Source organism: Leptidea sinapis, chromosome 47 (genome assembly GCF_905404315.1).
Source record: "Leptidea sinapis chromosome 47, ilLepSina1.1, whole genome shotgun sequence".
Taxonomy (NCBI): Eukaryota; Metazoa; Arthropoda; class Insecta; order Lepidoptera; family Pieridae; genus Leptidea; species Leptidea sinapis.
Window position 1 is genome coordinate 342229 of NC_066311.1, and position 12195 is coordinate 354423.

Consider the following 12195-nt stretch of genomic DNA (forward strand, 5'->3'; position numbering starts at 1 on the left):
TTTGCTACTTATTTAAAATGCAGAAAATTTCTAAATGCAGTAATAGACACAATATATGAAAAATCCTTTTTTTAATTTCTTTGACGTCCCATTTCCCACAATTATTTTTTTACTCGTTTCTTTGGTTACTTTCTTTTTTCGAATACAGCAAAGTACAAATGAAGAATGATCAATTATAAATGAATCTATGATTAATGTAGAAGCAAGTGATCCAAGCAACTGCTTTGTTGTAAGAGACACGTGTGAGGGCAGCATCGCATAAGCTGCATCCAGGGTGGGGTAGGGATTAGCATTAGGATCACTACTACCGGGTACTATATTAATATTGATGTTTCTTGCTATGGAAACAGTCTTGAAAAAATTCAGAGAAGACGTATTCTCAAGAGACTAAACAAAACTACCAATATTCCAAACTTTCAATGTTGTTGAAGGTGAATGATGACCAGCTACTAAAGCGATTTCATTAGCAAACATAATCACAAGGCAATTGGCATCATAAACGGTTTTCTTTATGACTGTATAAGCCAAGCCCATTTTGTTAGACACATTATTTACATTTGGTATGGCATACTTATATATAAAATCTAGTAGCCCTTATTTTGTTTTGAGTAGATAGTATATAACCACATTAATATAAAATATATGTTTTTGATACTTAACAAAACAACATCAGGTTAAAAGAATAAATCAGCCTAATAATCTATGAATTGAACCATTATAAGCCATTGTTTTATTATTATATATACCAAATATTCAAACCTATATAAACTGGAGTCTTATTTTCATTAAAATACTGGGGTTTTGTAATCGCAAATCCATATTTAAAGTCGAGTTGCGATGAGTATGTTACATCAAGACTCGCTTCCGTTTCGCAAGATATCTCCGCCGTATATTTGCCAGAGTCACGTCCATCCATAGCAACGATCTGTAAATAATAATTATTTTATATTATACACACCTACAATATTGAGAAATATATAGTATTGTATTTTGATGAATATTCTTTTTTTATTTGGCTTAATTCTCGTGACAGGTTACGTCATGCTCACTTAAATGCCGTTGCTTGTGGCAACGGCCGGCCTTTACCCTTCCTAAAATATGGTCGAGGACGGCGATGATTGGTCCATTCGCTATGCTTGCGAACGTGCGCTACTTGTGGAAGCTTGACGATTTTATTACCAGAAACTCTACTTCATGTTTTTTGAAAATTAAAGCTATTTAATATATCTAATATTTATATATTTTAGTAACAATAGTTTTTTATTAAAAAGTGTTTGTGGATGTGGAAGTGTTTGTCGAATGCATCTACTGTAATAATAATAACTCTTGTGTTTTTCCTTATTATATAATAATATTAAATTATTATACTTACATTGACTGAATTAATAGAAATCATTGGTTTCGTAAGTACTACGTCTCCATTGTTGTCTGTTACTTGTATAATACTTGCTTTGTCACACGATAATGATAGTCGAATCTCTTTCATCAAACTGTTTACTGAAAACTACAGACACCATTCAATTGGATTGAAATAAAACAATACTAAGCCCTTTTGAAAGCGTTGAATGCATAAGAAGAGTATATCTACAGGTGACGAGCGCAATTGTAGTGCTGCTCAGAATTTATGGGTTTTTCAAGAATCCTGAGAGGCACTGCATTGTAATGGGCAGGGCGTATCAATTACCATCAGCTGAACATCCTGCACGTTTTGTCCCTTACTGTCATAAAAAAATCTAAATCGGTTCTGAAAAAATTAGAACGTTAATATTATGTATTAGTAAATAAATAAAGTTTAAATTACCTAAATTCTTCAAAATATACTTAATTTTACACCAAAATTAAAAATTAAGAAGAGTTCAAAAAAAAATAAAAAAAGTGAGAAGTGTTTGCTGTGCTGCTAATGAGGAAAGCCTATACCTATGATGTGGTGATGGTGCCTAGCAGGGTGCCGGGAGATGCAGGTGTCGGAAGTGGAAGCAGCAGGTCCAGTTGATTGAGATATGAAGATAAAGATCACAGGACAGGAAATATGTTTGCGGTTTATTGTATTTGTTTTAAAAGTTTTTTTTCATACGTGAACATTTCAAACTTAGAAAAAACATCATAATTTGGACAATTAATTAACAATTTGACAATTTTTTAACTCTTCATAACGCAATTGTATCATTATGAAAAAAAAACGAAATGAGAATATATATAAAGAGTAATAATTAATTTTTTTGGAAAAATAAATTTTGAAGAATTTATTTAATTAATAATATTGGTTTAATATTAAGCTCTATAAACTTAATTTTTTATGACAGCATTTAGCTAACTTAACTGCTTTTTAATAACTTAACAGCCTACTTCAAAATAATATGTTTTTAAAAAAATGCATACATGTATTTCATAACAAAGTATTGTGACTTATAAATAATTTGATAACAATAAATATTTTTCGAACGAAATGCTGTGATATTTTTATGCATTTTGAAGTGAAACTTCTTTAGGCGCATGAGGGTATTTTTTTTTACAAATGAAACGGTAAAGAACTTCACGGATATTTGAGACGTTTTTGTTCAAGGAAGAGAGCGATTGACACCGATTGAGGAAGAGTATTTCTTACTCTCGGTCTTCCCTACTAGCCTTGTATCGTGCAGGTTTTTTTTTAATTCCAAGATGGCGGCCGCGCAAAATTATGATTACAACATTATGGGTATCGTATCCGAGGTTCTGGAGGGTGCAGAGAACGATTCTGTGATTATTTTTGAAATCCAAGTTGGCCGCCGCACACAATTATGTTTTCAGCAATATGGATATCGTGTCCGAGGTTCTCGAGGGTGCAAAGGACGATTTTGTAATCATTTTTGAAATCCAAGATGGCCACCGCACCAAATTATGATTACAACATTATGGGTATCGTATCCGAGGTTCTCGAAGGTGCAGAGAACGCTTCTAGGATCATTTTTAAAAACCAAGATGGCCGCCGCGCAAAATTATGATTACAACATTATGGGTATCGTATCCGAGGTTCTCGAAGGTGCAGAGAACGCTTCTAGGATCATTTTTAAAAACCAAGATGGCCGCCGCGCAAAATTATGATAACAACAATATGGATATCGTATCCGAGGTTCTCGAGGGTGTCGAGGACGAATTTTGAGCGGTGGCTATCTTGGATTCCAAAAATGATCCCAAAATCGTTCTCTGCACCCTCAAGAACATCGGACACGATATCCATATTGCTGAAATCATAATTATGTGCGGCGGCCATCTTGGATTTCAAAAATGATCACAAAATCGTTCTCTGCACCCTCGAGAACCTCGGACACGATATCCATATTCCTGAAATCATAATTTTGTGTGGCGGCCATCTTGGATTTCAAAAATGATCCCAGAATCGTTCTCTGCACCCTCGAGAACCTCGGATACGATACCCATATTGTTGTTATCATAATTTTGCACGGCGGCCATCTTGGATTTCAAAAATGATACCAAAATCGTTCTCTGCACCCTCGAGAACCGCGGACACGATATCCATATTACTGAAATCATAATTGTGTGCGGCGGCCATCTTGGATTTCAAAAATGATCACAGAATCGTTCTCTGCACCTTCGAAAACCTCGGATACGATATCCATATTGCTGAAATCATAATTTTGTGTGGCGGCCATCTTGCATTTCAAAAATGATCCCAGAATCGTTCTCTGCACCTTCGAGAACCTCGGATACGATACCCATTATGTTGTAATCATAATTTTGCGCGGCGGCCATCTTGGATTTCAATAATGATCCCAAAATCGTTCACTGCACCCTCGAGAACCTCGGACACGATATCCATATTGCTGAAATCATAATTTTGTGTGGCGGCCATCTTGGATTTCAAAAATGATCACAGAATCGTTCTCTGCACCCTCGAGAACCTCGGATACGATACCCATATTGTTGTTATCATAATTTTGCACGGCGGCCATCTTGGATTTCAAAAATGATCCCAAAATCGTTCACTGCACCCTCGAGAACCTCGGACACGATATCCATATTACTGAAATCATAATTTTGTGTGGCGGCCATCTTGGATTTCAAAAATGATCACAGAATCGTTCTCTGCACCCTCGAGAACCTCGGATACGATACCCATATTGTTGTTATCATAATTTTGCACGGTGGCCATCTTGGATTTCAAAAATGATACCAAAATCGTTTTCTGCACCCTCGAGAACCTCGGACACGATATCCATATTGCTGAAATCATAATTGTGTGCGGCGGCCATCTTGGATTTCAAAAATGATCACAGAATCGTTCTCTGCACCTTCGAAAACCTCGGATACGATACCCATAATGTTGTATTCATAATTTTGTGCGGCGGCCATCTTGTATTTCAAAAATGATCACAAAATCGTTCTCTGCACCCTCGAGAACCTCGGACATGATATCCATATTGTTGTTATCATAATTTTGCGCGGCGGCCATCTTGAATTTCAAAAATGATCCCAAAATCGTTTTCTGCACCCTCGGGAACCGCGGACACGATATCCATATTGTTGAAATCATATTTTGCGCGGCGGCTATCTTGGATTTCTAACCCTCTTTAGGGGGTTAGAAATCCTAGTACATACATACAAATCTCCCGCGTGGCATAATATTAAAAATAATATTTCGTAAATTTTCCTTCAGACTTCCGACTATTTACCTATAATATATTTCAACAAATACGATACTGTTCCCTGACGGAAGTATGTGATAACAACAATCGCGTTACTCTGCAATGGATCAAGGGTCACAGTGGCTCCAGAGGTAATGATGCCGCTGACGAATTAGCAAGGAGGGGCTCAGAGATGATAGCCATTGGACCGGAACCAATAGTCCCTGTCCCCTCTGGTTGGCCTGCATCAGTCATAAGGCAGCACACCAAGGAGCTACATAATAAATACTGGACGGAGATGAGTGGATGCAGACAATCAAAAGAGGCTCTACCATGCATAGGTCAGAGGCTCTCTCGTAAGCTGGTGAAACTCACACGATCAAGATTACGTAAGATAACTCATGTAATAACGTCACGGCCCCTTTAACAAGCATCTGTTTAATATAGGTGTCTCTGACAGTCCCCTGTGCAGGGCTTGCATGGAGACAGAAGAAACGGCCACACACCTCATCCTGGAGTGCCGCAGTGTGGCCACATACCGTACCAAACACCTGGGGTCACCGTCGACTTTCCCCGTAGTCATGGGTGACATCAGAGGTTTGAGTAACTTCCTTGAGGAGTTGGGATGGCAAGATTAGCAACCCAACCCTATGACGCAAAATAGGCGCATAGCAGACGTCGAGTTGCGGAAAGTAGCCCGTGAATACCTATATACCTTTCAACAAATACGCTGTTGCATAATCATTATTTTTTTACTATGATTCCCGCTTTGTACTTGTTTGCTAAAATCTTACGTAATGTGAGCCCGAGAGACACGAACACAGTACCTTCCTTGACAGTGGTCACGGGCGTACTGCTGGCATGAGCGAGCATGCAACCAAGGCGTCGCGTTTTGTTTATTACGAAAAAAATTAATATAAAATAATTCACAAAGCGTATTGATAAAACCCACAATGAAAACTTATAAATACTAATAAACTATCGAATAAAATAATTTTTGTGTTTATAGCTATCATAGTTTTATGATAATATACTTAAACAATTCAAATAAAAAAGACTATTTTTCAAATAATAAATCTATCGAGATTTTTTTTCGTAATCGTGTTTTCGAAACTGTGATAATTTAGATAAAGAAATGAAGATAAACATGTCAAAAAATTGGAACCGTAGTATTTGTAGAAGTATTTTAAGTAGATTTTCAAAAATGTTACTTTTTAGGACTATAGCGCCTTGACTCTTATATTATAATTTTGAGGTTAGGTACTAACTTAAATTTGTAGCAATAATTATAATATATATTATATTACACACTAGTATATAATATCATAAGGCACGCGTGCGTTATAGTTCACTTTATGGCCCTAAGATCGACTTAATAAAGCTTTACGAGGAAGTGTGTTGAAAACTTATTTCCAGTAGATGTAAAGTCTAGTTCCGCTCGGATCGAGAAACAAGGCAACAATGAAGTACGGACCATAGATAATACACTATATACTAGAGATAGATGTGCAACTCAAGTTTCTATTTGGAAAATCAGTGTATCCAGGCCAAGAGATGGCGCTGCGTTATTTTTACGCTCTTAGCGTACCGTCGCTAGACGGCGCTAATTATGTTTATAGTTTTTACTTTTTACTATTGTTGTAGACCGTTTTGAATGCATATAGGTGTTTGTTTTGTTGGGTGGAATTTGTTATTCGTTTATTAAGTTCAGAAGTCACCTTTAAATAAGGAGAGCGATTCAATGATTACAACACGATAGTCAAGTCTTTAATAAGTATGTTAAGTGAGTTTTTTGCTATCACTAGCTCAATCCATCCATCTATCATGTATGTTAAATTATCGCCATCGTGGTGAAGTTGCAGCGTACCTAATAGAATAGGTGGCCGCACTTTCTATGCAAATTTTTTTCATGTGCCAATGTAGGGAAGTTGCACCCCCCCGGTACGGACATGGCTTGCCTGACGTTAGGTTCGCAATGTGAAGGGTGAGAGAACGGCAGGAAGGGATAAAAGAATTCACAAACGGAGACATTATACCTGTATTACTATTATTAAATCCAGAGCTGCGGAAAAGGCGTGAAGTATTATATATTCTGTGCCCAAACCAACTATTATATATTCTTTCCCCGAAACCGCACACAATTTTAGTTTTACTAAATACTCATGTGTCACATCGTAATAAGTTTTTGAGGTATTATATTGTGTAACTTTCTTACCTCAACTCGTTGCTTTCCAGGAGGTAATACTTTGTTGAATAATAAACCCTTTTTATCCTTCAGTGACTCTATAATAAATTTTAAAATCTGAAAGCCATCATAAATATTTGTATTGTTATATATTGTATAATAAGTATACATACTCAGTTTTCACCGTAGTAAAATTTAGGCCAGATTAATTTCATCTTCGCAAAATACTTTTGTTAACTTAAAATTTTGTTTGGAAACATGAAAACGTTTTATAACATTGTGATCAAATGTTTGTAAACTGGGAAATGAAAATGTAAAAATAGAGAAATGGTTAGACATAACTTAATATGGTTTGTTGAAGTTGGTTTTAAGTACTCTGAGAAAACATATCAGTGGTTTCCTAACATGACTTATTTTGCATGAGATTCTGTTAATTTAATATTAATTAATAATTACCTCTTGAAATTGATTACGGAGAATGTTAAATACTTGTCCCGAAGTATTTGTAGCAATTCTTTGGTATACTTCATACTTGGGATCGTGTTTTCCTTCATCACATAATCCGGTCAGTAAAAATGTAATCTGAAATATTTATTGATCAATATTTGATTTCTGATCAAGAACATATGACAGTGAGAAACTGTATAATGAAAGGTATTTTCTGTTCAATTTCAAATATTCCTTATAGTAGATAAAATTATTTACATGGTTTGGTTAGAATATAATTTAGAGTAATTTTATATAGTTTAGAATAAATTTGACATAGTTTAATATATTTTTTAAAGGAAATAAAAGATTCACAATATAAGGTCGAGAAGAAAAAGAAGAAGAAGGTCGAACTCGACGGTAACAATCAAGTAAAAAGCCTTTCGGAACATCACGAATTACTGCATTAAGACTTACAATGAAGCGACGTCTCAATGAGTACTGGTATTTGAGCGGGTGCTTTCCAATACCAGCTTCTCCATTTGACCTCATACCACGAAGAACAGCTTCATTCTTTGGGCGTAAGGATGTGGGGTCTCTCTGCATAGTTTACCGCAAATATTACGGAGATATTATAATACGGAGAGTGTTCACATTTATTTAGAGTGATCCACTGAAATTCCACCCACAACCTGGTGTCGTCTCGTAGTATAAATTTTGTGGAACCAATACCAGCTACAGTTTTCCCGAAACGGTACGACAAAGGGATCCAATCTTAAAGGTCGGCAAGGCATCTCTTGACCTTTAGTCTTGCGGATGTCCATTGGCGGTTGCCTCACATCACTTGAGTTTCTTGCCTATTTTCTCTGTCTTATTTATTTATTTTAAACATCACAAAATCCACAGAACTTAAAATAGGTTATAATAATACTATTTTGTAGGACTTACATCTAATAATGGATTAACAATATTTATAAATAGACATGATATTTGAGCGTGTGGGGTTTGGTGAGAGTGCGTGTGTGTGTGTGCATGTGTGTATGTGTGTGTTTGTGAATTACTCTAAATTTAACCTTCCTTTAGATTTTTACTAACACTCCTTTTAATGCAGCCTTTACTGTTATTAAAAAGTTCAGTACTGTTGAATTGCTTATTATAGTTGCATAGAGTGCGACAGATTACCGAATTTTCATAATAATTAGTATGACTCAGCGGGACTTGGAATAGAGGCGTGTGTCTAGTGCGAGCTGACGGCACTCGTAATTGTATGAATAGTTCAGTTAGCTCTGTACTATCGATCCTACCATGAACTATGTTATGAAGGAAAGAGAGATCCAGAACCTTGCGCCTGTCCTCAAGTGTCATCATATTGTGAAACCTGCAAGATTCGGGGTAGTCCACATAATTGTGTTGTGCGCGATAGTTGATATGTTTTAAAAATTTTGCTTGTATGTTTTCAATTTCTTGGACATGTGTTATGTATCGTGGGTTCCATATATTGCTGCAATATTCAAGAATACTTCTTACGTAAGCATAATATAGTATTTTAATACATTTTATGTCTGAGAAAGGTTTACTGACGCGCAGAATAAATCCCAAATTTTTGTATGACCTGGTGACTATTTCTGATAGGTGTTCATTGAATGTCATTTTAGTGTCCATTAAAACTCCTAGGTCATGGATTAGGTTAGTTTGCTGAATGATCGTGCTATCTATATTATAATTGAAGTTGATGGTGTTTTTCTTTCTGGTGAAAGTAATTAAGTCTTATATAAACGAAATGAACGCTTTACGCAAAATGACAAGAAAAGCTTCATAATCATCATCTTTTATTTATTCTAATCTAATAATCTAGTCATACTTGATATCATTTCTTTATAAATCTATATTATTAAAAAAGTGAATTAAAACAGGAATCAACTAAAACCAGAGAAAAACAAAAAATATACAAAAGTAATTTAAAAATTTGCAATACCATTGAACAAAGCATACAAGATTTAATGACGATACGTCACTCGAACGGTTAGCTCAGTTGGTTAGAACACTGGCACGGAACGGCAGAGGTCGTGGGTTCGAATCCCGCATCGTTCATAAAATTTTGTTTTCAAATTTTATTTGTGTATTGATCCTATAAGTGAGGGTTATCTCTTTAAAAAACAAAACAAATTGTTTAGATTTACAAGAGCGACATCTCAAGTTAATTTCCTAATATGCAAATATTGGGGTTGAGCAGGTTATAAACTGTAAAGTAGATCCTGTAGATGAAGCCACAAAATGAGAATTGAAAAAAACATACAAGATTTTATGACGATACGTCACTGGAAGGGTTTGCTCAGTTGGGTAGAGCACTGGCACGGAACGACAGAGGTCGTGGGTTCGAGTCCCGCATCGTTCATAAAATTTTATGTTTCAGATTTTATTTATGTCTGCAATACCATTTCAATTGAAACTTACCTATTGAGAATTATTTGGAAGATAGTAAGAGAAACAAATATTATGTGTTTTAATTATAATTAAAAATTAATTGTAATTAAATATCTAGTTGTAACTAGATATAAAAAAAACTCTTAATCGAAACTAATTATATAATATATTAGAATATAAGCAGACCCCCCATTATGTACCGAGCAAGACTATAAAAAGAGCGCGTTGAAGGTGGCTTATTTAGGATTGGCAATCATACTGCTATCATTCACCCATACTCGTTGTCAACCTTTGCTTGCTGAGTCATTTTATTTTTAAAGCTACCCTCAGACCGTGCCATCATCCGTGTCTCCGATCTCCGCCTACGTAGCAGCCCTCCAGTCTCAGTGCCTACTACCCGGCTTTCCACCAGTGGGATCCCCCGGCGAACGGCACAACTACAGGGAGGGATGTGCTGCTAGCCTTGAGCAGTGAAGTCTGGTGGCAGCTCTACCGACGTTGGAGCCCGCCGTTATGCGTACCGCAGTACCGCCGCTGACAAGACGCAGTTGTATCGTCTCCCGACCGCCACAAGAAGACACAGACTGTGCCCACGGCCACAACCGGCCCCACGGCCGCCGCAAACACCAAAAAGGGAAGAATGCCGCCGCTGATGGTCGAAAAAATGCCCAACTGGATATCTATCCCTTCACGGTCATGTGCGAGAAGTTGGGTCGGGCCACAAATGCCCGCCCTTTCGGCAAAGGGGTCACTTGCTGCCAGCGGACGAATTTGAATTCAGAGTCGTACAGGAGTACCTCTCAAAACAAGTGAACCAACGAAGCTCAGTTCAATTATTCATTGCCGGCAGATCGCAGACTTAAGTTTGCAATTTGGGGCCTGCCGGTTGATACTAATCCAGCAGAAATCGAAGAAGCTTTGCGCTCACGGGGGTACACTCCCGAGTAGTGCGGGCGAGTGCAAGCAGCCGGCCAGGATGCATCAAAAATTCGACTTGGACATACAATCCAGTTAGGCAGGTCGAATTTCGCAAAAAAGGCCTTCCGTCGAATCCAACTTGGATGGAAAATTGTATAAAACGGTGGAATCGACAATTTTAGAAGTCAATACTCATGATAACACACTATCTGATGGTCACATTAAAAATATGATCTCCGAAAATAAAACAAACAAATACAAAATACTTAGTCAGACACAAAATGATCAACAAATAGATAATAGCAGGAATTAATGAAAGAAACAAATTGTGGAGTAAACTTAAACAAAATCCTAACAATAATCAACTAGAAAAAGACTTGAAAACCAAAAGAGACAACAAATAATCAAAAAGACAAAAGAAAAATATTATTACGTTGAATTCGCCAAATTCACAAATACCCTTTCTAATAACAAAATTGTTAACAGTTGTGCTCCTTCAAACCTAACATCTGAAAACGGCATTGTGACTACGGCCCAAATAGAGGTATACGACATTTTTAACAATTTCTTTGAAAATATAGGGACACATTTGGCCCACAAAATACCAAAACAGTTTTATAAAAGTAACACATTCATGATACCTATAATTAACCACAACAGCAAACATCACAATTTGTGTCAGTTTACTCCGTGTTACTATAAATGAGGTTTCCAAAATTATAGACAACTTAGATCCCAACACGAGTGCAGGACTGGATGGTATAAATACCAAAGCCATAAAGTGTATCAAAAAACCTTATAAAAAATACAAGTTCAAATATTTTTATTCAAAATAGGATGTGACATCACTTATTGAGTCAAAAAACTACCACCCATTCCAAAATGAATGCTTCAGGCCTGAGAACGGGCGCAACAAACTCGGCGGGCTTTTTTTTTTCATCAAAAAATATGTTTACAAAGTAACATTGTACAATTAAACTTATTATTTATTAGCCTGAGGGCGGTCGCTCCATTCCCAATTTGTAGTATCATTAAGAAAGTCATTTATGTTATTGTAACCTTTACCACAAAAACGTTTTTTAACAATTCTTTTGAATAACGTAATACTTTTGTTTTGAACATTTTCTGGGATCCTGTTGTAAAAGCATATACATCGCCCCACAAAAAACTTGCTAACTCAACTTAGCCGAGTAGTAGGCATTATAATTTTATGTCTGTTCCTGGTGTTAACATTATGGTTATGTCAGTTTCTAGCAAATTCACTTATGTGCCTGTGAACATACATTACATTATCGAGAATATATTGAGAAGCAACAGTCAAGATGTTAATTTCTTTGAATTTTGCTGGTAAAGATTCCTGACCTAGGTTATAAATAGTGCGAATAGCCCTCTTCTGCAGTACAAATATTGTATTAATATCGGCAATATACCATAGGACATAATACTATGGAAATAACTAAAGTATACTAGTCGCGCCGTATCTATGTCAGTTAAATGTCTAATCTTTTTAACTGCGTATGCTGCAGAACTAAGTCTGTTCGCCAATCTTTCAATATTGCCCCGCCATTGTAATTTGGAATCCAAAGTAATGCCAAGAAATTTAGCAGATTCCACCGGTTT

The 12195-nt window shown here is 36.4% G+C and overlaps 1 protein-coding gene across 1 annotated transcript in view; it reads right to left on the reverse strand.

Annotated features, from left to right (window-relative positions):
• The window catches only part of LOC126978082 (hemicentin-1-like), a 91752-nt gene extending 84375 nt beyond the window's left edge, over window positions 1-7377 (reverse strand). The window contains exons 1-4 of the mRNA XM_050826794.1: window positions 7264-7377; window positions 6838-6924; window positions 1373-1504; window positions 760-925 (exon numbers count right to left, since the gene is read on the reverse strand). Of these exons, the coding sequence (XP_050682751.1) occupies window positions 760-925; window positions 1373-1486 (280 nt within the window). The 5' untranslated portion in view covers window positions 1487-1504; window positions 6838-6924; window positions 7264-7377. The remainder of the gene's footprint in view (window positions 1-759; window positions 926-1372; window positions 1505-6837; window positions 6925-7263) is intronic.
• Between the last annotated feature and the right edge of the window lie 4818 nt (window positions 7378-12195).